Below are 24834 nucleotides of genomic sequence, written 5' to 3'. Positions count from 1 at the left end.
GCCGCCCCCGCCTGCGGGACTCACAGCAACAGGGCTGACACCAGGAAGACGAAGAAGGTGTTTTCCACCAGGTACCGGTGCACCCAGGGCAGCCAGGAGACCCTGGGGCCCGCCGCCTCCAGGTAGCGCACCCACACCCTGCCAGCCTCGTACATGCTATCCAGGGTCCGGAAGGGGCCACAGGTGCTCGAGGGCTTCACCCTGGGGAAGAGGCCAACCAGGAACCCCCCAGTCCGGGCAACAGCCCACCCGGCTCCCTCCCAGCCCGTCCTCTTCACCCCTAAGTCTTGGGCCCCCCAGGCACCACCACCCAACCCCAGGATGACACAGAAGGGCCCCCTCCACCTGCCCCTACTCACTGCCAGACTGCGTAGCAGAGGAAGACGGCAGCGCCCAGGAAGGCGGGGAAGCAGAGCAGCGTGAGGAAGACCGTGCTCATGTGTGAGGCCAGCCAGGGCCGGCGCGGCGCCTGGCAGTTAGCCAGAAGGCTGGTCTGCGGGGAAAGGCTACGCTCTGCCACCATCCTGCTACCCCTCAGCACCCCTCCAAGGCCTGGGGGAGCTCAAGAGGGAAGGGCAACCAGAGCTGTGCGTGCAGGCAGGGCCCAGGACAGGACCCCGCTCCCTACAGCCTGCTCATTTACAGAGGAAGACAGAGGCCTGCAGGTCACTCACACGCAAAGGAGTGATGCCAACAGCACCTCCATCCGCTGAAGGTCGCTGCCATGCCAGGCTCTGCACACAACACTGTACACGCCACCTCCCTCAGTCCCCACTGGAACATAGTCCCCATTGCATGGATGAGGAAACAGAAGGCCAGACAAGACAGGAGCCAGGATGGCCAGACACAGTGTAATCCCAGCTCACGCCAGTAATCCCAGCACTTTGGGAGGCTGAGGTGGGTGGATCACGAGGTCAGGAGATCCTGACCATGCTGGCTAACACAGTGAAACCCCGTCTCTACTAAAAATACAAAAAAATTAGCTGGACGTGGTGGCGGGTGCTTGTAGTCCCAGCTACTTGGGAGGCTGAGGCAGGAGAATGGCGTGAACCCAGGAGATGGAGCTTGCAGTGAGCCAAGATCGCACCACTGCACTCCAGCCTGGGCAACAAAGCGAGACTCTGTCTCACAGAACACAACACAACACAACACAACACAACATAACATAACATAACATAACATAACATAAAATAAAATAAAGACAGGAGCCAGGATAGGAAGGGAGGTCCCAGTTCTCAACCACTGGGCATGACCCAGTTGCGGACAGAGGACCAGGGTCACTTTTCCAGGGACCCAGAGGTCCCAAGGCTTAGTGTCTCCCAGAGCCCTGGCCAGGGGCACACAGGCACCTGGTGATGACCTCTGAACCCAGCGATGCTTCCCGGCCTGCCAAAGACAGTGATGCCAGGAGGGGTCAGCCGTCCCTTCGGCTGAGGAACAGGCCAGGACAGCCCCACTCCACTCCGGTGGGGACGGTTCCAGTGTCCCAGGCTCTGCCCAGCTAAGTCCTGCCCCCACTGCCAGGCCACCCTGCCAGCCCAGCCCTCCCCAGGCCTTGGCAGCCTCACCTTCTTGACGTAGAAGACGAGCAGCAGCTTGATGATCTGCACGGCGGGGAGGAGGGGTGAGAAGAGCACCCCCAGCCTGGGGAAGGGTGGCAGTTCAGGGGCTGCTCCAGTGCCCTCCCCCTCCCTGAGACCAGGCTGGTTCCAGAACACGGACAGGGCATGTGAGAGTGGCCAAAACTGGGTCCTGGTCAGGGCCTGCATCGCTCCAGGGTCCACGGCTGGGCCTGGCTGTGCCCCAGTGGGAGGCAGGTGCAGGAACCCCACAGGGAAAGGGGCACTGACCAAGGGGCCAGACAGCAGGAGGCAAGCAGAGGACCCTCACCAGGTCAGAGTCTGCCCATAAATCAGCTCCAGGACATTCCGGGCGATGTCAAACTCCGGCTTCCGCCGCCTCTTCAGCTTCTTCTCGGAGATAATCCTGCTTCCGAGGAGGACCCCGGAGAGTTAGACGGGAAAAGCCACGCCCAGGGAGGCCAGCCCAAGTCCTCACACCCAGAGGGCGCCCATGCCCCAGCCAGGTGACATCCTGGCCCTTCCACAGATAACGCCAAGGAGAGACAGCCACCAGCTTGGGGCCCCCACGCAGGGTTTGGTCACACCGGCCTCATCCAAAGTAGGTTTGGATACACCCAGAGTTAAACAAGCAGTTTCAGCTCCAGCACCAAATGATTTTTTCTTTTTTGAAACAGGGTCTGGCTCTGTTGTCCAGGCTGGAGTGCAGTGGCACAATCGTGGCTCACTGCAGCCCTGACCTTCTGGGATCAAGCGATCCTCTCACCTCAGCCTCGTGAGTAGCTAGAACTACAGGCACACACCACCATGCCCAGCTAATTTTTATTTATTTTTATTTTTATTTTTTTAGAGACGAGGTCTCACTCTGTTGCCCAGGCTGGTCCCAAACTCCTGGGCTTAAGTGATCCTCCCACCTCAGCCTCCCAAAGTGCTGGGATTACAGGCGTGAGTCACCGCACCAGCTCTCCTGCTGATTTTTTTAATCTTATTATTATTGTTAAATTCACATATTCTCGAAGAAAACACCAAGAGGAAAAACCAGCTGACATGCCAGAACCCGCAGCGGAATACCTGGAACAGTTTTTAAATGTCCCTCCGCTGTCCATTCGCTGCTGCCTGTTTTACCTTTGTATCCTAGACTGAGGTTGTGCGATATACATGTCGCTTTTTTTGTGTGTGTGTGTGACACAGTCTTGCTCTGTCGCCCAGGCTGGAGTGCAGAGGCGCAATCTCAGCTCACTACAACCTCCGCTTCTCGGGTTCAAGCGATTCTCACGCCTCAGCCTCCCGAGTAGCTGCGACTACTGGTGTGCGCCCCAACACCCGGCTAATTTTCATATTTTTAGTAGAGATGGGCTTTTGCCATGTTGGCCAGGCTGGTCTCGAACTCCTGACCTCAGGTGATCCACCCGCCTCATCCTCCCAAAGTGCTGGGATTACAGGCGTGAGCCACCGCGCCTGGCCATACATGTCCCTTTGAAACCTGTTTTCCTTTCCAATCTAAATGTGAGCTCGGTTCTATTTCCAGAGTCTTCCTCTGAAGGGTGGGGACACAGGGCCCTGATGTGAAAGGTCCAGGCCTGAGAACCTCCCAGCCACGCGTACCGGCCACTAAGGGGAGAACGCTCCCCACCCAGCCCACCCAGGGCCTCCTCACCTCCACACCAGTTCCCCAAAAAGCGTGTCTAGAAGCATGAGGACGAAGTCCATCACCAGGAACCGGTACAGCTCCTGGCCCACGAAGTCCTCCCAGCACTGGCCCTGCAGGACAGCCACCCTGAGGCCCAGCCAGTGGTAGCACAACGTTCCCAGGATGGCCAGCTTGAGGATGAGGTTCCTGCAGAGGGCAGGGTGCAGAGGCTGAGGGGCGGGTGCAGGGGACAGAAGATGCACCCCAGGGCCCCCACCAGGGGCTCGGCCACACCGGCCTCTTCCTAAGTAGGCTTGGATATGCCCAGAGCTACACGACCAGCATCAGCTCCAGCACCAAAGGACGTTTCCATGTGCGGCCACACACCTGCAGATGGCCACGTACACCTCCAGCACCGGGGAGTCATGCGGCTCCAGCGCGGCCAGAACACGGCACAGGTAGGGGGCTCCCAGGTTGAGAAGGCCAACCACCAGGGGCAGGACCAGCAGCGCAGCCTCCTGGCCAGCAGCCTCCGGACTCTGCAGCGATTGGTGTCATGGAAGCCCCCCATTCGTGGTGGGAGGGGGCAGCTACAGGGAAGGGCCCGGGGCAGAACTGGCAGGCAGCACCTCCCTCCTCCAAGACCTGGCCCTCCCCAGGCCCCAAGTTCAAACCACACAGGAAGCGGGGAGGGGCACGGGTAGTGGAAAATAAACCAGCAACCGAAAAAAAAAAGCCGTGAGATAGGAAAAGGCGAGAAGTGGGGCTGGGAGGGAGCCCCAGCACAGGGCGCAGCGGACATGGCACCCTGGGCTGGCTGGGTGGAGGAGGGGAGGCAAGGCTGCCTCCCCAGGGGGCCAGTGCCCAGAGTCGCTGGGGACACGTTCCAAGCAAGAGCCAGGCTCCCCCCATCCCCGCACCTGGATCAAGAACTCTGAGAAGACGTGGACGGCCACAGCGCAGCCCAGCGCGGTCCCCAGACACAGCAGCCATGCAAGCCCCAGCGCAGCCGCCTGCCGCAGCCTCCCGCACACGCTCCTGGGGCTCTGCCGCAGCTGCCACTCAGCCAGCAGCTCCTGCAGGCGGCACCATGTCCCCGTCACCCACACCAGAGCACGGACACGTGCAGATGTGCAGATACAGCACAAGGCACACAACACACATGAGACACACCAGGAGGCTTGAACCAGGACAGAGGGTCAGTCCCCCATGCCCCACCTGCCTTTTCATCTGCTGAGGGCCCTCCCTCCAGACACAGAGAGGACCCAGTCCCCTGCCGAGAGGCCCCTGTGCCTGGGCCACATTCACTTCCGAGGCCTGCCTCCACCCCTCTCCAGCTGCCTCGCCAGCCCTGCCCGCTGGGGCTGGGGCCTGGCTTAGGGGTCCTTTCCTGTTCCCTGTGGCTGTGGGTGGCCCCCAGTGACCAGAAGCCCCCCATGAAGTGGCTCATGACAGGTCACAGCTCCGAGTTCCTTGAAGCACAGAACCCCAGAAAGGCAGAGAATGTTCCACGAGGCCCAGCTCTGCAGCCTCCTGGCCCCGCAACCTCTGCAAGGGCCTTGGCCTCTATGCCTCAGTCTTCTCACTGAGCCACAGAAAAAATGACAGTCCTCACCCACTGGGCTTCTGTGGCCACCAAGCTAACACCAGCCAGGGAGCATGTGTCAGCTGGGGCCTGAGGCCTCAGGGCAGGCTCCCGGGTGCTCACTGGGCCATGGTGCTACTAGCCGCTAGCAGACAACAGAGGCAGCCCCTAACTGAGGGGTGTGTACCAGCGAAAAACTCAGGGCCTGCCCCGTCACCGCAAACAGAAGACCACGCCTGCCCAGCGCCCCGAGTTCAGCTCCCGGACAGATGGCCCTCCCTCCAGACCACGGTTCTGGCCACATGGTCCTAAGCGGACCCAGGGCCAGGCCTGCAGGGAGCTGGGCAGGTCAGCTTGGTGCTCCAGGGCCACTCACCTTCAGCCGGGTGCGAATGTTGTCCTGCTGGAGGCGGGAGGCCCGCTTCTGCGTCACCTTGTAGTCCCAGGAGCAGAAGACGGTGATAGCATGGATGCCAGAGGTGCTCCCCACCCGGTAGCTCTCCCCGAAAGAGTGAGCCATGCTGGGGAGAAGCAGACACAGACATGGCAACCGACAAGCTGAGGGTCAGAGGCCAAGGGGAGAAGGCAGACCAGATGCTCTTGGCAGCCAGACCCCAACCACCCACTCGGGAGCCATTTGGGGCCTGGCTGGGCCTCCTGCCATGCCCCTGCCCTGCCACCAGCCCTCTACACCAGCCACATCTGCCTAGAAGAGGGGGCAGGGCTGCATTCACCACTGACTTGGCTGGTGGCCTCCCAGTGAGACACGGACCAGAAGATGCTGGGCTCACCTCAGGCCCTTTGCACTGCTGGTCCCAATGACCAAAACATCTTCCCTGCTTCCTTATGCATCCCCACTCTTATCTAACCTTCCCCTCTCAGGACAAGTGCCGCCTCCCCTGGGAAGCAGCCTGACTCCTTCCCCAGTGCTCCCATAACACCGGGAAACACCGCTAAGCCTCCTGGATTGTCCCAGCCCATTCAGTGGTTCATCTTCTCCCAGAGGCAGCAAGCCCCGCTAGGACATTTACCATCCTGCCCTGAGCTGAGCACGGAGAATGTTTGTGCAATATATAGATGCATGGGTGGGTGGGTGAATAAATGTGTGGGTAGATGGGTGGATGAATGGGTGGGCAGATGAGTGGGTGGATAGGTGAGTAGTTGGATGAATGGGTGGATGGGTGGGTGAACTGAGTGGGTGATGGGGTGGGTGGATGGATGGATAGGTGGATGGGTGGATGATGGATAGATGGATAGGTGGTAATGGTGGATAGGTGGTAAATGAGTGGTGGGATAGATGGGATGGATGTGGGTGGATGGGTGGGTGGAGGTGGGTGGAATGGGGGGTAATGATGAATGGTGGATGAGTGGGTGGATGGTGGAATGGTGGATAGGTGGTGACGGATGAATGGGTGGATGGGGTGGGTGAAATTGAGTAAAGGTAGATGGGTGGTGGATGGATGAATGGGTTGAGTGGATGGATGAATGGTGGACAGGTGGGATTGATGGGTAGATGGGTGGGTGGATGGATGACGGAAATGGATGGGTGGATGATGGATGATGGGTGGATGGGTAAATAGTTTGGATAAGTGAGTAGATGAAAGCAAACAGGGAATGGATAGAAGGAAGAAAGGAAAGAGGGAAGAATCAATGAACGGGCGAAAGGATGAATGGATGGATGAGTGGAGCTCGGAGTCTAGGTCATGAGATGGAGACGTTACCTGTACACCAGGGTGATGCAGGTGATAAAGAAGCCTGCGCCCACAGTGTAGAGGTAGGCCAGGGGCATGTTGTAGGGCAGGCCGCCCACCCTGGGTGTGCACTGGCTGCCGTCCAGGGGGCTGCCACATGGCTGGTTCAGCGTGGCATTACTGTAGTGGCCATAGAACATGACGGTGTGGGTGAAGCAGCCCTGCCACAGGGAGATCCAGTGAGTCAGGGTTCTCCCCACGCCGCATCCCACCCTCAGGCCTGACAGCCACAGAGGCAGAGCAGGAGGCGGCCAGGCAGGGGCCGAGAGGGAAACAGGGAGGGCCCATAGCCACAACAATCTTGGGCCTCCCAGCCCCATGGGAACCCCAGCACGATGGGCATCAAGGGGCATTGAGGGAGGCGGGGAGCTGGCTGTGGCCACCTGGAGTCACAGCGGGCCAAGGGTTGGGGACCCAGGGAAGCTGGGACAAGAAGGGGACACGGTACCAGGCCAGCAAAAGACAGGCACCCCCCTGTACCCCAGTCTTAGGGCTTCCTCACCGCGCCTGTGAGGAGCTCCAGGCCTGTGCAGACGGGGGCAGGGCCTGGCAGGGTGGGCGGGAAGGCGACCTGCGGGCCCATGATGAAGGCCACCAGCAGCAGCAGCAGGAGGGCGTTGAAAGCCAGCAGGGTCTTGAGGAAGAGGAAGTAGGAGAGCACGCTGGAGCCGAACTGGCCCCCGATACGCTTCAGGGCATAGCGCCATGGCGTCAGGGCCTGCAGGCCGGAGAGCAGCGCCAGCCCCAGGCTGTGCAAGGCCTGCTGGCACAGGCAGAGAGGCCATGAGGGTGAGGCCGTTGGAGGCACCAAGGCCACCCCAGCCCTGCCCAGCCGCCCCAGCCCCAGGGCAGACAAGGGGCCCCTACCAGCACGCAGGCATATCTGAGCCGGCCACAGCAGGAGAAGACCCCGCCGCCGCCCCGCTGGCCCCTCCACTTCCCCGTCGGGGTCCTGCTCTTCTCTCTGGGGACAGAGGCAGCCATAAGTGCCTGGACCAATAAGGGGCCTCTCTCCTTCCTGGGGACCAGTCACCCACCGGCTTAGCCCCTTCTCCCCCACCACCCAGCCCAGCTGAGGAAGTGAGTCTGGGGGTGCAGAAGCAGGGGCGGGGGCGGGGCGGGGCTGCTCACCGCAGGCTGCGTTTCTCAGCCAGGCTTAAGGGCATCCCTCGAAGCATGTGGTCCCGCTGTGCCACCGCCAAGCTCTGGAGCTCCTTCACCAGGAGGCTCTGCTTCTCTGCGAGAGGGAGAGGCAGGTCCTGCCCATCCTCAAGTGCCCTCCCTGCCACCTGCAGCCAGAACCCTGGACAGGCCTGTGCGTCCCCACGGCGCCGTCCCGAGACACCTTGGTGCCCTCATTTGAGCTTGATTCACCAATCCATGTGTTTGCTTCAGTCGGCCGCTGCGACAAGCAGGAAGCTCACAGCGCAGAGGGGCCTGTTTCCCCTACACAGTCCCCAACTCAGGGCCCAGGGCCACAACCTGCCCAGCACTCCAGGATGCTTGTGAGGTAAGACCCCCACTTCCCTGTCCCCACGGGTCCCTACAGAGGGACGGGGGAGCCTTCAGGAAGCTGCTAAGGGATAGGAGAAGGACCTCTGGCTCTGCAGCACCCCAGCCCCCGCCCTGGCCAGGCTGGCCTCCTGCACCCCACCTCAGGCCGGTGTCCACCTGGGACTGGGGCTCCGATGCCCACTCACCCTCCTCCTCCCGGGCTGTGGGGTCCAGCTCCAGGTCGTACAGGCGGAGGCTGGGCCGGGCGGAGAGGACCAAGTTCCCGAGCAGGGGCCGGCTGCTCCTGCGCCGAAGCTGCACTGTGCGGCTGTAGTACTGGGAGATGATGGCGCCTCGGCTGCGGCCTACGGAGGCAGCTGGGCAGGGCCAGGCCAGGCAGGGCCAGGCCTCCCTCCCTTCAGGAAGGGCTCACCACAGGCCTCCCCATCCCTCATCCCTTCCCAGGACCCAGGAAAATCCTTTCAACAAAGACTTCGGGCACCACTGCGCTCCGAAAGCCTATTTTTACCCCATGACGACTCTGGAGTCATTTTTAGAACCCAAAGAGGGCCACATGGGGCTGTGCTGGGCCTCCAAGCGACAGATGGGGTGGGCTAGGAGCCCGCCCTCGGCCTGGCTCTGAGCTACAGGAGCAGCCGCTACCCAGGGAGATACCTGGTGGGAAGCCCAGCCCAGCCCCAGGGGCTGGGGGTCCCACTCACCAATGGTGCGGCTGGGCATGCTGGCCAGGATGCGGAGTGTGGCCGTGCTCTGGGTGCCCTCGGGCCGCCGGAGCGTCTGCTGGCCACTCCCTACAAAACAAGAAAGACTCGCCAGGGGTCCTGGAGATGCCGTTGGCCACAGTATCTCCCACCCCATCCCAGGCCTGCAGAGCCAGGAGACCCGTCCTGAGGGGCTGGGGCACCCAAGTATTGGTCCACACTGCCCAGCATCCAGACCTGGGCTCACCTGTGGCCTCCTGCTCTCTCTGCTGCAGCTCCAGCCCCTCCTGGGCCACCCACTGGCTCTGTTCTTGGATGAGCTGGTGGAAGGAATGGTGCACTTCGCTTTCGTCGTAGGGGCTGGGCTCCTGGCTGCTGAGGGGGTTGGGGGGGCGGTCAGGATACAGCCGCCTCTCTCCTTCCAACGGCCCCTGCTCAGGTGACCTCTCCGTGAGGGGTGGAACATTCCAGCCCCCAGCCCCAGAGCACTTACCCCTGGTCCCCCGGGGTCTCAGGGACATCGAGGATGAAGGCCAGCGGCTGGGCCATGTCTCTGGCCAACGCCCACTAGTCTGCAGACCTAGGGCAGCTCAGAGCCTGGGCGCCACCTTCGGAGCTTCCTGCTGCCCATCTGATGAGACAGGGGCACAGAGCCAGGGCTGGCCTTCAATGCCTGGTGGGCGTTCACCCCGGCCATTCCCGGGGGGACCACGGGAGGTGCCACTCACAGCCCAGGCAGTCCTGTTTGCCCCCCTACCACCCCAGGTAAACACGTGGTCAGGCACCAAATAAGTCTCATGCCAGAATGGAATGGGGCCCCTCCAGTGTCTGGAAAGGGGAGAGAGGAAGGAAGGGTGTGGGGTCTGCAGTTCCCCATCTGTTTCCTTGATGTCGCCAGTCCCTGGGAAATGGGGAAGAGGTGGGGTGCCTGTAGACACAGCCCCTTTCAGGACCTCCATTCCCAGGGTTCTGGCACAGAGACACCACCTTTCTGGAGAGAAAGGGCAGGGCAGGCTGGAGGCCGTCTCTGCATCTGCCCTATGACCCCAAAGCACTTCCTCTAGAGGAAATTAGCTGCTGGAGCCCTCACCGCCCCCAGCCCCAGGCGGAAGCAGCACAGGAGGCTCTTCCCCCACACACAGCGGTCACTCCATGCCACCCCCATCAGGGCGCCAAGGTCCTCATGTTCTCAGAAGACCCACTCCCCTGCATTCCATCATCCCAGGGCGGCCAGCTGGGGAGGGGTGGCCAGGACCTCAACAGGCCTCCTTTGTCCTGGCTCTGCGTCACCCAGCACAACTGTAACCAGAGCAGCCTTGCCTGGGGCCCTGGGCTCAGGGCCTATTCACCCTATGGGAGTGGAGCCAGGACTCAGCTCCCAGCCACCAGCGAGTCCTGCCGGCCTCTGCCCTGGGCTGCTCCTGCCTTCACTCTCAGGAACTCAGGGCTCAAAGTCAGCCGGGTTGAAGGGCGATTCCTCGGACAGGCAAAGCCTGGGTGCCCCAACAGAGCAGCTCCTTGCAGGGGTGCCAGTCACAGGGCCAGATGGTGCCCTCCCTCAGTGTCCAGGGTGCCATCTTCAGGTCCAGGCCCCACACCACCCCCTCCCTCCAGCAGGAGCAAAGAGGTGGGAAAACCAGTACAGAGCTGGGTTCGAGGCGGCCCCCACCCAGCCTAACACGGGACAGCTGCCCAAGGAGGGGCTTAAGGACGCCCCATCCAGTCCCTAAAGCTGGAATCCCTTCCTCCAGACAGGCCCTTCTAAGGTCAGGGGACCCGGGGACCCGGCACCCCAGCGCCCCGCCCCGAGGCCCAGGAAAGTCCAGCGGAGTTTCCGGGCGTACCATTCCTGAGCCCTGAGCCAGGTGGGGAGGGCTGGGTGGCGCCCGTTTCCAGGAACCCCCACCCCATCCGGCAGCGAGCCCCCCGGGAGCAGCCGCTACCCAGTAAGAACCGCAACCTGGCCCCGGAGCCCAGGGCGGCTACAACTCGGGGGCCACTGAACCCGCCCAGCCGGCCTCTCTGCCCCTCCCCTCCCCATGCCCCGGAGCTCGGCTGGGGGATCTGGGTGGGGGCTGCAGATTTGGCCCCCCCACTCTGTCCTCCGCGCTCCTGCCGCTCCCAGCTCTGTCCGAGCCGGAGAGTCAAGCCCTGGGAGCTCCAGGAGCACCCGGGGAGGGAACTCGGCTACCAAGTGGCCTTAGAGGCCGAAAGAAATTCAGGGGGGCGTTCCGCTGTCCCCGCATGATAAGCAGCCGGGGCTGGCAGGACCCGGGGCTGGCAGGACCCGGGGCCGGAATCGCGGCTGCTCACCTGGGAGGCGCCGGGAGGGAGGGGCCGCGCGCAGCCACGGCTCACCTGTGCCCCGCAAGGGCCGCCGGGAACTAAGGGCTCGGCTCTCCTTCCCGAGGGAGTGGCAAAGGGCCCCACGGGGCGACTGGGCCAGTCGCAGCTCTGGCGGGGCCTGGGGGTAGCCGCACCTCCCGGCCCACGTGGGGGGCGGGCCTTGGTTATCACGTGACCCGGCCCCGCCCGCGGCGTCCCTGCTCCCCTCCGGGCGCCCCGCGGTGACTGTGCCTTCCTCCCCTGCCAACTTCCGACCCCTCCTCCTGAGGTCTGAGCTGGGCCACGGCGGGCGGAGTGTCTGGATTCATTCCAGTCCCCCGTTGAAGTATCCAATTTTTGTGAGGCTCAGTTTCCCCAAGTTCCAAAAAGGGGCAGTACTTCCAGACCCATCTGCTCCCCATAGTTGGGGATTGTCCAAGTAAGATGCCGCTGAAAGCCCCAGGAACAGTCTCTCACGCCAGATTAGGCAACCCTCCCACCGCAAGCCTCCCGCTGACTCTCCCGACCTCCGCTGGGGAGCCTGGTTACCTGCCCCTACTGACACCTGCGCAGGGTTCATTGTTTATCTAGCAAGAGTTCTGGCTCACTTCCTGTGTGCTGTGTGGAGAGGAGGGGATGAAAAGGACACGCTGACACATACGTGACTGTCCCCAGGTGCTGTACCCATTGCCCTGTTTTCTGTTATTTCCCATGAGCCAGGAAGGTATGCACTGATATTCTCCCATTTCACAGATGAAGAAACTGAGGCTGTGAGAGGTTAATCTGGGCGCCCCCAGTCAAAGCAGGAGACTTGGTGGTCCACCTGGGAACTCCATGGAGGAAACTGGCTTTGAGATGGCACCCCTAACCCCAAGCCCATTTGGAAGGATCATTCCTGGTGGCGAGAGGCCATGAAACAGGCAGGGTGAATGTGAGCTGGAGCCCAGGAGGGCAGGACAGGGCGCTGCTGCAGGTGAGAGCAGGCAGGCAAAAGCGAGGACCAGGCAGGGGCGAAGCTTGGGACCTTTTACAGCTGCCAGTGTGGTCCTCAGATGGCTACCCCAGCTGGTTCTTGGCAAGTGGCACCCCAGCATGAAGGCCCAGCCCCTGCCTCTCCTCCCACTGCTTCCCCCTCTCTGCATACCCACACTGAATTTGCATAAATGCCACCTCCTCTGTGGAGCCTCCCCAGATTGAACCCTGGTGGAGCACCTGCCACTTCCTATTGACATGTACATTTGTAGTTCTGTGCCCCCTCCTACCCCAGCCCACTGTGTGCCCAGCACCAGCACACAGCTTGGGGCTGACACACAAAGAAGTCTGGAAACCAGGAAGGAGGTGGGCAGAGAGGCAGAAAAACCTATGAACATTCAACCTGAGGTGACTGGGCCCTATAGCAGGTGGAGAGGGAGCAGAGAGGAAGGGCTGCGGGCCTTGCAGGGGCCCAAGGACAGGGAATTGGCAAAACTATGTCTTAAACATCTAGCCTGGGAGAGCATGAATGGAGCCAATTCCTGGGCACTAGCTATGGGCCAGGTGCTAGGCCTGGGCCTTGGCAGACGATAGCGCCAATGACGGGGGGCACCAAGAGTATCTGGAAACCCAGCAGCCAGGTTCAGGGAAGCCAACCATCCTGCCATTATCACACCCTCCAGGGGCTCTGTGGCAGGCAGATAAAGAGTTTGGCCCCTGCACCCCGCCGTCCGTATCCCCACCCATGTCAGGCTCCCAACTCGGGCCTCGAGGTCAGGTGCTGCCTCTCCAAGCTGGAAGGGGTTGAACGGAGAGGGCCTCAGTCACAGGCTGGGCATCCCTGGAGGCAGCCAGGGGGCAGACCGGGACAGTGGACCCTAGGGCTGCAAAAGACCAGGCCCCGACTCCTGTGCAGAGAGGAAGGGCGGGCCACCTGCAGCCCAGCGTGCACAGAGCTCCCGGGGAGGCTAAGTGGCCTACGCCTGTTACCTTCACCTCCGCATCTCTGGGGCCCACAGGAAGTGCCTGCTCGGCCTCAGTTTAGAGCAGAGGAAACCATGGGGTGGGAGGAGAGGAGGGAGGTAGTAGAGAGGGAAGCTGGGGTTCCTGTCACGTGACCCCTCCTCTGGGCTCCCTCACTGCCCTGCCTGGCTTGTCAGGAGTCTTCTGAGAAGGGGACTCCTCCAGGGACTCGGTCCCTAGGTCCCCAGGTGAGCTGGATGTTAAGTGGAGGGAGAATGCAGAGGGTGAGGGGCTGTGGAGGGCCAGCTAGAGCCCTACAAGGGCAGCAGTGGGTCCCTGCTCCCGTCCCCATGGCTGGGGCTGTAGCCACAGGTCCTCATCGGGGGCTTGCGGGGTATCTGGCCAGACCTGGGCCTGGAGGCTGGACCACTAGAAGGAAGACAGAAGGGGGTCCCCGGCCATCCAGAGTCAGATGCGACAGATGCCAAGTCCCAGGAACTGTGGGGTTTGGGACACAGGCTCTTCCCGAAAGGCAAACTGGCAAGTGGAGAAGAGCAGGAATTGTCTCTCCTCAGGGTGAAGATGGGCACAGGCACAGATGGGTGCAGGGTGCAGCAGGTCCTGGCTTTGCCTGTGACGGCCTCGACTTTCCATGCCCTTGACAGATGGGGAGACTGAGGCCGTGGCTGTGTCCCCCTCTGAGAGTTGGAGCGGGACTGGGCCTGAATTCGACCCCAGCAGGATTCTCTCTCATTTCTGAGCCCGGGAGGCGGCAAAGCGGCAGACCAGGGCAAGTGGACTCTAGGGCTGCAGGAACCCAGGCCCCGACGCCGGCGCAGAGGGGAAGGACGGACCCGCCCCCAGCCCAGAGTGCACAGAGGCCAGGGCCAAGGCCTTGCGGCTCATCCACCTGGGGCTTCATATCCCCCCCACGGGCAGCCAGGCGCCCCAGCCTCCACCCACGCCTGCCGAGATGCTGCCGCCGCGATCGTTGCCATCGGAGCGGGCCCCTGGGGTGCCGGAGCCCGAGGAGCTGTGGGAGGCAGAGATGGAGCGGCTGCGCTGCTCCGGGACGCCCGTGCGCGGGCTGCCCTATGCCATGATGGACAAGCGCCTCATCTGGTGGGTGCCACGCGGGCGCCGGACGGTGGGTGGGGGGCTGCTGCGAGGCTGCCCCGTCGGAGGGGGTGGGAACACCCTGTCTGCCTGGCCCAGGTGGGCAGGGCGGGTGACTCAGGGGCGTCCCTGTCACCACCCCCGTCCAGGCAGCTGCGGGAGCCCGCGGGGGTGCAGACCTTGCGCTGGCAGAGGTGGCAGCGCCGGCGGCAGACGGTGGAAAGGCGCCTGCGGGAGGCAGCGCAGAGGCTGGCCCGGGGCCTTGGGCTCTGGGAGGCGGCGCTCTACGAGATCGGGGGTAGGACCCGCGCGAACCGCGCCTCCCCTTGCCCTCTGTGGAGCCCCACTGCCCAAATCGGAAAAAGGAGGGTGGCATCATCCCACCTGCCTTCGCCCGGGTCCCCCGACCAATCAGCCCCTCCCCTCCCACCCCCTCCGCCCGCGGGCACCGCGAACCTCGAGCCCCGCAGCGCCCCCAGGTGACTGTCACCCCGTCCGGTGGGTCCGCCCGTGGATTCTCAGCCCGGCCCCAGCCTCCCTGACCCACCCTGCTCTCTCCCTGCAGGCCTCTTCGGCACCGGAATCCGGTCCTACTTCACCTTCCTCCGCTTCCTGCTGCTACTCAACCTGCTGAGCCTGCTGCTCACCACAAGCTTCGTGCTGCTGCCCCTGGCCTGGCTCCGCCCCCCTGACCCAGGCCCCGCCCTGAACTTGAGTGAGTGCGCGACCCACCAGGGGAAGTGCTCCAGTGCCCACTTGCGCCATGAGGGGCTGGCCCAGGGCCTAGAGCGTGGGGACAACCCTGGGTGTGGTCCTGCCGTGCCGGCCCCGGGGCTCTCTCCCTGACCCCACCTTGTGTGGGGCACACCTCTGACACATCCTCAGCCCTCTGCTCAGGCCTCCCCAGGGCTGGGGGTTACGGAGCAGTAGCCGCAGAACCTCATCTATGCCTTGGGGAATCCCTCTCTATTGACCTCCTTCCTTCTCAACAGCCCTCCAGTGCCCTGGCAGCCGCCAGTCCCAGCCTGGCGTTTTGAGGTTCCACAATCAACTTTGGCATGTTTTAACTGGCAGGGTGAGTGAGGTCTGTCCTGGCTATGGTCCAGAGTCTGGGAGACCCAGGGAACTGGCTTCAGGGGCCACAAGTCTAAGAGGATCTCTACTCCTCCAGGGACATTTGGGCTCCTCAGGGGATGGCCTTACCTAGACAGACTGGCCTGGCCAGTGGTGGGGTTGGAGAGAGGCTTAGGCCACTGTGCCCAACATAGACTCATGGACACCTGCCCGTGGTCCTCGGAGCCCAGCTGGTGTAGGGGGTGCCAGGGACAAAAGGGGAAAAGTGCCCCGGCCTCCGGGAGCAGCACTTCCCCACCCTCATCCTGGGAAGCCATGGAGTGGGGGCTCCGGGGTTCCAGTCCTGGCTCTATTTCTCAAAGCCCTGTGACCTTGGGCAAGTTGCCGAACCTCTGTGGGCCTCTGTAAGATGGGACACTCCCTACCTGATGAGGGGATTGCACGGGGGCTAGCGAGATCATATATGGAAAGCACTTGAGCTGAGCCTGGCGCTCACCCGGGCTGGGTATCTTCGTCGCTGTCCCCAGGCCTTCACCAACACCTATCTCTTCTATGGTGCGTACCGAGTGGGGCCTGAGAGCAGCTCGGTGTACAGCATCCACCTGGCCTACCTCCTCAGCCCGCTGGCCTGCCTGCTCCTCTGCTTCTGTGGGACTCTGCAGCGGTGAGAGCGAAGCCCATGCCTTCAACCCTTCCCGAGGGAATCTTCCCTGATCCCCCTTTCCTTGGCAGGGTACTCTCCCATTGGCAGGAACGCCCATGGCCCCGCACAGCAGGCTCCTGGGTGCTTCCTCAGCCCAGGCTCTGGCCGCAGACCTTAGGAACAGGGCCACTGCCCCCCTACCCCTACCCCGACTCCTCACTCACCAGGACCTGCACCTGGGGCTGCAGGCGCCCTCCCCACCACAGGCCCAGAGCCGAGCCAAGGCTGAGGCTGGATGGTAGAGGTGCCCCTCCTCCAGCAGCCGCTGGTCTCCTGCCCCACAGGATGGTAAAGGGGCTGCCACAGAAGACTTTGCTGGGTCAGGGCTATCAGGCACCTCTCAGCGCCAAGGTCTTCTCCTCCTGGGACTTCTGCATCCGGGTGCAGGAAGCAGCCATCATCAAGAAGCATGAGATCAGCAACGAGTTCAAGGTGTGTGTGTGCGAGCGAGTGAGCTCCATGAGCTGCAGGTGTGTGTATGTGAGCGAGTGCGTGGAGCTTCCACCAGCTGCAGGTGTGCGCCGCTGTGCGTAGCGACGTGCCGTTGCAGATACATGGAGCTGCAGGTGTGTGGTAAGCGAAGTGCGAGCAATCCAATGAGCTCCAGGGTGTGTGCAAGCAAGTGCGACTGTCCCAGTGTGTGTGAGCATGTGTAGGAGCCTGTGGGAGCGTGACAGCGTGTGAATGTGTGTGCGTGTGAGGGCACATGTGACTGAATGGGTGATGGTGAGCACTCCTGTGAATGTGTGAATCGGAGTGTCTCTGGGAACGTAACAGTGTGAGAGTTCGTGACCGTGTATGTGAGTGTGAACGGTTGTGACGGCATGTGAGAGCGTTTCCTGCACCCTTTCCTCCCACGCCCACCCCGCCTGCAGCTGCCCCTGTCCCCACGCTTCCTGGCAGGTGGAGCTGGAGGAGGGCCGTCGCTTCCAGCTGATGCAGCAGCAGACTCAGGCCCAGAGGGCCTGCCACCTGCTCTCCTACCTGCGGGTCAACATACTCATCGGGCTCCTGGTGGTTGGGGCCATCAGCGCCATCTTCTGGGCAACCAAGTACTCACAGGACAACAAGGAGGTGCTAGGCAACTGCATTCATTTAATCCTGGCCAGAACTGCAGGGGGAGATGGGATGATCCCATTTTACAGATGAGGAAACTGAGGCGCAGAGAAGTTCAATCGGTCGTGGCCACAGGTCACAGCCAGGACAGGCGGGCTCCCACTGGATATTCCCACCAACTGCCAGGCTGCCAGAGGAACTAGCTTACAGTCTTCCCTGTTCTGGGCCTGCCCCAGAGTTACACTTTAGGAGGCCATGGGGGGCAGAGAGCCGACAGGGGCCCCCCAGCACATGGGCTCCCCTGACCTGCCTTTTCCTGCAGGAGTCCCTGTTTCTGCTGCTCCAGTACCTGCCCCCTGGGGTCATCGCCCTGGTCAACTTCCTGGGTCCCCTGCTGTTCACATTCCTGGTCCAGCTGGAGAACTACCCTCCCAACACAGAGGTCAATCTCACGCTGATCTGGTGAGTGCCACCCTTGGTGGGGACAAGTCTGCATCCTGCTGCTCTGTTTTGGTTGTCACCTGGCACCTGGGGTCCCCAGCTGAGACGCTTCCCTGTTCACTAGTGGCCCAAGAGAAGGCAGGTAGACACCTCACAGCACACGACCTCATCGCCCCAGGTCTAAGGCTTTCCAGTCCCCCACCTCTGAAGGAAGTTGCCAGTCTGGACCAAGCTCTGGCCATTCAGTGGAGCGAGGGACTGTGGCCAGGGGCGTTGGGAATGGGCTTTGCACACAGGAAAACCAGCAACACGGGACATGCAGAGCTTCTACACCCCGAGGCTTTACTCCCCTTACCTGGACAACCCTCACGTGACCCATGGAGTCCAGACCATCCTCATCCCCCTTTGAGGGATGAGGAAACTGAGGTTCACATGGGTGAAGCACCCAGCCAAAGTCAAGCGCATTGTGCCTACCAGGTGCAAATTCAAAAGCAAGCCCTCGACCTCCTGGGCTCAAGCGATCCTCCCGCCGGAGCAGCTGGGACCACCCCCCCAGGCTCTGCCACCTTCTGCCTTAGTACTTAGGTCCTGTCTAGACCCCATACTTCTCCACCCTTCACTCAGCCACAGAAATTCTGTTGTAAAGCCCACCTGAGCTCCCATTGGCTTCTCTCCCTCCCACCACCCTCACCCATCACTTGCCCTGTTTTTCCCTCTGCTTCCTCAAAGTCAGCTGTGTTTGGTTTGCTTTGAAACTTTATTGTTGAGGCCCAGCGTGGTAGTTCACACCTGTAATCCCAACACTGTGGGAGGCCAGGCAGGTGGATCACCTGAGGTCAGGAGTTCGAGACCAGCCTGGCCAACATGATGAAACCCTGTCTCTACTAAAATACAAAATCAGCCAGGTGTGGTGGCACACACCTGTAATCCCAGCTACTCAGGAGGCTGAGGCAGGAGAATCACTTGAACCTGGGAGGCAGACATTGCAGTAGAGTGAGCCACTGCACTCCAGCCTGGGTGACAGAATATGACCCTGTCTCAAAAAAAAACCTAAAAATTCAAAGTGTTCAACAAGGTGGAGATTTTAAAAATAAGCCCTTGGACTGAGCTCAGTGGCTCACGCCTATAATCCTAACACTTTGGGAAGCTGAGGTGGGAGGATTGCTTGAACCCAGGAGTTCAAGACCAGCCTGGCCAACAAAGCAAGACCCCGTCTCTACAAAAAATTTAAAAGTTAGCGGACCTTGGTGGTGCACGCCTGTAGTCCCAGTTGCTTGGGTGGCTGAGGCAGTAGGATGGCTTGAGCCCAGGAGTTTGAAGACACAGTGAGCTGTGATCCCACTACAGCACTCCAGCCCTGGTGACAGAGTGAGACCCTGTCTCTAAGTTAAAAAGCTCTCACCAGCTGGGTGCAGTGGCTCATGCCTATAGTCCTAGCACTTTAGGAGGCCGAGGCAGGCAGATTACCTGAGGTTGGGAGTTCAAGACCAGCCTGGCCAACATGGTGAAACCCCATCTCTACTGAAAATACAAAAACTTAGCCGGGTGCAGTGGCGCGCACCTGTAATCCCAGCTACTTGGGAGGCTGAGGCAGGAGAATCGCTTGAACCTGGGAGGCAGAGGTTGCAGTGAGACGAGATCGTGCTGCTACACTCCAGCCTGGGTGACAGAGTTAGACTTCATCTCAACAAACAAACAAACAAACAAACAAGCTCTCACCTACCCCTAGCTCCGCCAACAGGAGAACCACTGTTCCCATCCACTCTCTAGCCCTGTATCAGCAGTGGGAATGTTCCCTCAGAGATAACACGTGGCCAGGCACAGTGACTCACACCTGTAAGGTCAACACTTTGGAAGGCCAAGATGGGAGAATCACAGGAGTTTGAGATCAGCCTGGGCAACATGGCAAGAGCCCGTCTCTACAAAAGCTACAAAAAAATTAGTTGGGCATGTTGCCACACCATCCTAGCTACTAGAGAAGCTGAGGCGGGAGGATCACTTAAGCCCAGGAGGTCAAGGCTACAGGGAGCTGTGATCCCGTCACTGCACGCCAGCCTAGGCAATGGAGTGAGACCCTATCTCCAAAAAAAAAAAAAGGCAAAAACAGATAACGTGCATGCGATGATGTTTCGTTTAGACAATCTCACCTATTTGGTCTGGTCATGCGTTGTGCAGTACCTATGTGTGGCACGTGTTTATGACATGCAAGCTCGTGTCAGTGGGCTTCGATGTCCACAGGCGGCAGAGGAAAGGAGGAGCTTGCCTGCAGTCAGGATCCTGAAAAGGCCACAGGCTTCTCCACCGCAGGGCTTGCTGCATGTGCCTCTCCACACCGGGTGTGGGGGAACGTGGCTGGACTGTGCAGTGTTTCTCAAACTGATTTAAAAACAGAACCCTTGGCCGGGCGCGGTGGCCCACGCCTGTAATCCCAACACTTTGGGAGGCCAAGGTGGATGGATCACCTGAGGTCAGGAGTTTGAGAACTGCCTGGCCAACATGGCGAAACACTGTCTCTACTAAAAATACAAAATTTAGTCAGAAATCGCTTGAACCTAGGAGGCAGAGGTGGCAGTGAGCCGAGGTCACACCACTGAACTCCTGCCTGGGTGACAGAGGAAGACTCGGTCTCAAACAAAAAAACCCACAGAACCTTTTTCCCACGAATCACCTGGAGACTCAGACTCTGAGAATACACTTTGGACCACGTTGCCACAGACAGAGCAGGTTGGAAGGAGACTGGGCCCAGGAAACAACATGATCCCACTCAAGACATCAGCCACACCTGTAGCCTGGGGGGAGCCCGGTGCCTGTGTGCCTGGGCCCCTCCACCTGACAAGGTCCCTACCCCCAGGTGCGTGGTGCTGAAGCTGGCCAGCTTGGGGATGTTCTCCTTCTCCCTGGGTCAGACCATACTGTGCATTGGCAGAGACAAGACCAGCTGTGAGTCCTACGGCTACAACGCTTGTGACTATCAGGTGGCTGGCAGCCCGGCGGAGCCTGTCTCTCCCTTCCTTCTCCCCAAAAGCTCCCCTCAAACTGTGCAGAGCCCTGTTCCTGCCCCTTTAGTCACCTTTGAGAGAAGCTGTGAGCAGGACTACCTGCACCATGGCACACCTCCAGGGGGCGCCACTGCTGCCACATGGTGTAGCGTGGCTGTCCTGGCTGTGGGGCTTCCTGCTCTAATCCCATCCTCAAGGCCTGGGTTTCAACCTAACGATTCTATCAGACACCAGGCAAGGCACCTGTACCACAGAGACCCCCCACAGGAGGCTAAGGGAAGGGAGGGCCGGGGGGCCGTGAGTGGTGACAGGTCCCCTTCCCCTGCACCCCAGTGCTGGGAGAACTCCGTGGGGGAGGAGCTGTACAAGCTGAGTATCTTCAACTTCCTCCTCACCGTGGCCTTCGCCTTCCTGGTCACCCTGCCTCGGAGGTGAGCCCTGGGGTGACGCCTCCAGAAGGGTGGGGGTGCCACGGGCATGTTGGGGGTGGCCAGTGGCTACAGCCAAGGGTGAGCGGGTCCAGTATGGAGCCCGGGAGTGAGTGGCAGGCTGTGGCTATGGCCAATACGGCCCACGCATCTGTCTGGAGTGGTGGGTACCTGGACCCTCCCATCCCTGCAGGCTGCTGGTGGACCGATTCTCAGGCCGGTTCTGGGCCTGGCTGGAACGAGAGGAGTTCCTGGTCCCCAAGAATGTGCTGGACATCGTGGCAGGGCAGACAGTCACCTGGATGGGCCTCTTCTACTGCCCCCTGCTGCCCCTGCTGAATAGCGTCTTCCTCTTCCTCACCTTCTACATCAAGAAGGTGTCAGCTCATGGCTGGGGGGTATGGGGTTCGTGCCTTTGGGTGGATGCCTTGAGCAGGGCTCGTCTCCTGCCCCCTTTCCTGGGCGTCAGCCTCCTGGGGTCTGCATAACTCTGATTCCTTGTTGCTGTTGCTTGCGCCCCCAGTACACCCTCCTGAAGAACTCCAGGGCATCTTCAAGGCCCTTCCGCGCCTCCAGCTCCACCTTCTTCTTCCAGCTGGTGCTCCTCCTGGGCCTGCTTCTGGCTGCAGTGCCCCTGGGCTATGTGGTTAGCAGGTGAGGGGAAGAGGAGGGGGGCACCCAGAGGATGGCAGGGGTAGCTCCTCACCCAGGACCCTGATGCCAGCCCGCCTTGGCCATCTCTCTCCAGCATCCACTCCTCCTGGGACTGCGGCCTCTTCACCAACTATTCAGCCCCCTGGCAAGTGGTCCCGGAGCTGGTGGCCCTTGGGCTCCCACCCATTGGCCAGCGTGCCCTCCACTACCTGGGCTCCCATGCCTTCAGCTTCCCCCTCCTCATCATGCTCAGGTGCTCAGGGCAGCAGGGGCCATGGGAGGGGGCACCTGGAGGGAAAGGTCCTTCCTTCCATAGGGGTGGTGAGCCTGTGCACCCCCAACCAGGAGCCAGATGCAGAAAGCCAAGGGAAGCAGGGTCCCCTGAAAGGCAGGTACCTCCTGGGCCCACCCTCTGGGCTGCCGTGGGGATTGCAGGATCACTGGGGAAGCACCATGTCTGGGCAGCCACAGCTGCTGAGCTCTTGGTACTGCTGTGCCAGCAATGAGGGGATGAGGGGCTCTTCGAGGAAGGAGAGGAGGGTCCCATCCTCAGATACAGCAGTGTGCAGTGAGAAAACCCCAGTACCGAGTATTGTAGAGATTGGGGTGGGGAGAGAGGAAGGCAGGGAGAGGTGCTTGTGGCCCCAGGGGCAACTGACCATGAATCCCCTTCCGACCCAAGCCTCGTCCTGACGGTGTGCATCTCCCAGACCCAGGCCAATGCCAGGGACATCCACAGGCTCCGGAAGCAGCTGGTGTGGGTGAGTGTCCTCGGGGCTGGCAAGGGGACAGCAGCTTCAGTGGAAACCCTTCCCTCTGTGTGGCCAAGGGCCTGGGACAGGTCTGAGTGGATCAGGCAGGTTCTTCCTACTGGAGGGCGTGGCCTCAGGCTGAGGGTAAAGATGGGGAAGGGGAGGAAGAGAACAGCTCAGGCTCCTGGTACCGGGAACCAGACCTGGTAAGACATGACTTTAGGGGCTGGGCCTCTGCCTGTAATCCCAGTGCTTTGGAGGCCCAGGCAGGAGGATCGGATCACTTGAAGCCATAAGTTCAAAACCAACCTGGGCAACAAAGCAAGACCCCGGTCTCCACCAAAAATAAGTAATTAATTTTTTAAAAAGAGAATGTGGCCGGGCTCGGTGGCTCACGCCTGTAATACCAGCACTTTGGGAGGCCGAGGCGGGCGGATCACGAGGTCAGGAGATCGAGACCATCCTGGCAAACATGATGAAACCCCGTCTCTACAAAAAATACAAAAAAATTAGCCAGGCGTGGTGGCGGGCGCCTGTAGTCCCAGCTTCTAGGGAGGCTGAGGCAGGAGAATGGCATCAACCCAGGAGGCGGCGGAACTTGCAGTGAGCGGAGATCACGCCACTGCACTCCAGCCTGGGCGACAGAGCGAGACTCCGTCTCAAAAAAAAAAAATTACCAAAAAAAGTAGCTGGGCGTGGTGGCATGCGCCTGTAATCCCAGCTACTTGGGAGGCTGAGGCAGGAGAATTGCTTGAACCCGGGAGGTGGAGGTTGCAGTAAGCCAAGATCACGCCATTGCACTCTAGCCTGGGCAATAAGAGTGGGAAAATAAAATAAAATAAAATAACAAAATAAATAATAAAATAAAATGGCATGGTGGCTCACGCCTGTAATCCCAGCACTTTGGGAGGGCGAGGTGAGTGGATTGCCTGAGGTCAGCAGTTCAAGACCAGTCTGGCCAACATAGTGAAACCCTGTCTGTGCTAAAAATACAAAAAAAATTAGCTGGGCTTGGTGGCGGGTGCCTGGGGTGTCTGAGGCAGGAGAATCGCTTAAACCCAGGAGGCGGAGGGGTGGAGGTTATAGTGAGCCGAGATCACCCCCTTGCACTCCAGCCTGGGCAACAAGAGCAAAACTCGGTCTCAAAAAAAAAAAAAGGGTAATATGGCTGAGTGCAGTGGCTCACGCGGAGGCGTGAAGAGTGCTTGAGTTCAGGAGTTTGAGACGAAGCTGCATAGGAAGACCTCGTCTCTACTAAAAATCAAAGAAATGAGCTGGGCGTGGTGGCGCGTGCCTGTGGTAGCAGCTATTCCGGAGGCTGAGGTGGGAAGATCGCTTGAGCCTGAGAGGGTCAGGCTGCAGTGGGCTGTGGTCTTGCTACTGCACTCCTGCCTGGGCAACAGAGCGACACGCAGTTTCCAAAAGCAAAAACAATTTTAAAAAAGATACGACTTTAGGCTTGGGAACAGGGGTTTAATAGACCTGAGGGCGGAACAGTGACATCGCTAAGGCGTGGCCTCAGGGTGGGGCCTTTAACGGGGGCGTGGCCTTGGGCTGCTTGGGGACGGACTCTTAGGGGGCGTGGTCTAGAGCTGCATGGGGTGGGACCCTGGTGGGGTCTCAGGGCGTGTTGGGCGTGGAGCCCTTGGAGGGCGTGGTCTCGGGCGGGTATATGGAGGGAGTGGTATCTGGCTGCGTTATGGGCAGGACTCTTGAAGGCGTGGTCTAGAGCTGCATGGGGTGGGACCCTGGTGGGGTCTCAGGGCGTGTTGGGGGTGGGGCCCTTGGAGGGCGTGGTCTCGGACGGGTATATGGAGGGAGTGGTATCTGGCTGCGTTATGGGCAGGACTCTTGAAGGCGTGGTCTAGGGCTGCATCGGGGCGGGACCCTGGTGGGGCGTGGCCCTGGGAGGGTGTGGTCTCGGGCGGGGCATGGCCTCTGGCTACTTTGGGTGCGGGCTGGCCCTTGGGCAGAGGAGCTGCTGCTGCTGCTGTCCTCACACCCGCTCGTGGGAAGCGGCGCCTGTTGCAACTCGCCACTTGCTCTCCTCACAGCAGGTTCAGGAGAAGTGGCACCTGGTGGAGGACCTGTCACGACTGCTGCCGGAGCCAGGCTCAAGCGACTCTCCGGGCCCCAAGTCCCCTGGCTCCCAAGCTTCGCGCCCTCGGTCCTTCTGCCCCGGATTCCCATGCCCTGGCTCCCCGGGCCCCCGGGCCCCGCCGCCGGGCCCCTCCGTTGTGGATGCCGCGGGACTGCGTTCCACTTGCCCGGGACCGCACGGTACCCCGGCCTCCGCCCGTAGATTCCGCTTCCCCAGCGTCGCAGAGCTGTAACCCCGATCCCTGCCTCCCCGGAGCCTCCCTGGGGTCCCTCCAGGCCTCCTTACTCCATCTTCCAGGCCCCTGGCGACCACCGCCCTCTTCAGTGGCTCCAGGGCCTCCCTCAGGGGTCCCCAAAGATGGACGCACACACCCTAGGGGCAGCAGGAAGAACATATGGGAATTTTCTCTTTATATTTTGATCTCATCCCTTTAAAATGTCTATTTTTTATTATGTTTTTTATAATATACATAATCTATTAGTATAGTA

General features: G+C 60.8%; 2 protein-coding genes across 24 annotated transcripts in view; one reads left to right on the top strand and one right to left on the bottom strand.

The window, feature by feature from the left end:
* The window catches only part of TMC6 (transmembrane channel like 6), an 18729-nt gene extending 3964 nt beyond the window's left edge, over positions 1-14765 (bottom strand). The window contains exons 1-17 of one of the 15 annotated variants that reach the window (XM_017879405.1): positions 14686-14765; positions 9256-9393; positions 9010-9137; positions 8763-8852; positions 8247-8405; positions 7678-7783; positions 7414-7510; positions 7049-7309; positions 6517-6707; positions 5172-5316; positions 4131-4286; positions 3598-3749; positions 3238-3417; positions 1891-1989; positions 1569-1644; positions 360-493; positions 25-201 (exon numbers count right to left, since the gene is read on the bottom strand). In XM_017879405.1, coding sequence (XP_017734894.1) covers positions 25-201; positions 360-493; positions 1569-1644; positions 1891-1989; positions 3238-3417; positions 3598-3749; positions 4131-4286; positions 5172-5316; positions 6517-6707; positions 7049-7309; positions 7414-7510; positions 7678-7783; positions 8247-8405; positions 8763-8852; positions 9010-9137; positions 9256-9311 — 2207 coding nt within the window. In that variant the 5' untranslated portion in view covers positions 9312-9393; positions 14686-14765. Of the gene's footprint in view, positions 1-24; positions 202-359; positions 494-1568; positions 1645-1890; positions 1990-3237; positions 3418-3597; positions 3750-4130; positions 4287-5171; positions 5317-6516; positions 6708-7048; positions 7310-7413; positions 7511-7677; positions 7784-8246; positions 8406-8762; positions 8853-9009; positions 9138-9255; positions 9394-11075; positions 11257-14685 lie in introns of those variants that run through there. The other 14 variants (XM_017879412.1, XM_017879413.1, XM_017879408.1 and 11 more) reach the window with 14 other exon arrangements.
* Positions 12448-24834, top strand: TMC8 (transmembrane channel like 8). Of its 9 annotated transcripts, none has more exons than XM_017879398.1 (16): positions 13162-13270; positions 13688-14144; positions 14288-14436; positions 14704-14853; positions 15131-15213; positions 15740-15876; positions 16200-16349; positions 16791-16989; positions 17294-17433; positions 20264-20387; positions 20745-20842; positions 21033-21216; positions 21363-21493; positions 21588-21746; positions 22176-22254; positions 24300-24834. In XM_017879398.1, the coding sequence occupies exons 2-16, from the start codon at positions 13996-13998 to the stop codon at positions 24576-24578; spliced, it is 2211 nt and encodes a 736-aa protein (XP_017734887.1). In that variant the 5' UTR covers positions 13162-13270; positions 13688-13995; the 3' UTR covers positions 24579-24834. The 9 variants fall into 9 exon arrangements, with proteins under 9 accessions (XP_017734884.1, XP_017734887.1, XP_017734886.1 ...); XM_017879399.1 differs by having other exon boundaries at positions 13163-13270; positions 16200-16347; positions 16819-16989; XM_017879400.1 differs by having other exon boundaries at positions 13169-13270; positions 13598-14144; positions 16200-16347; positions 16819-16989.

Source organism: Rhinopithecus bieti, unplaced genomic scaffold (genome assembly GCF_001698545.2).
Source record: "Rhinopithecus bieti isolate Rb0 unplaced genomic scaffold, ASM169854v2 scaffold_9899, whole genome shotgun sequence".
Classification (NCBI taxonomy): domain Eukaryota; kingdom Metazoa; phylum Chordata; class Mammalia; order Primates; family Cercopithecidae; genus Rhinopithecus; species Rhinopithecus bieti.
The sequence above is the reverse complement of the archived record's forward strand: the minus strand, read 5'-3'. Positions and strand labels throughout refer to the sequence as shown.

What these genes read in the sequence shown, in the direction of transcription:
- TMC8 (XM_017879395.1), top strand. Translation starts at nt 13,996, where the DNA reads ATGCTGCCGCCGCGATCGTTGCCATCGGAGCGGGCCCCTGGGGTGCCG. An exon ending in GGCGCTCTACGAGATCGGGG is followed by an intron (nt 14,437 to 14,703) that starts GTAGGACCCGCG and finishes CTCTCCCTGCAG; the next exon opens with GCCTCTTCGGCACCGGAATC. An exon ending in GTCAATCTCACGCTGATCTG is followed by an intron (nt 17,434 to 20,263) that starts GTGAGTGCCACC and finishes CCCTACCCCCAG; the next exon opens with GTGCGTGGTGCTGAAGCTGG.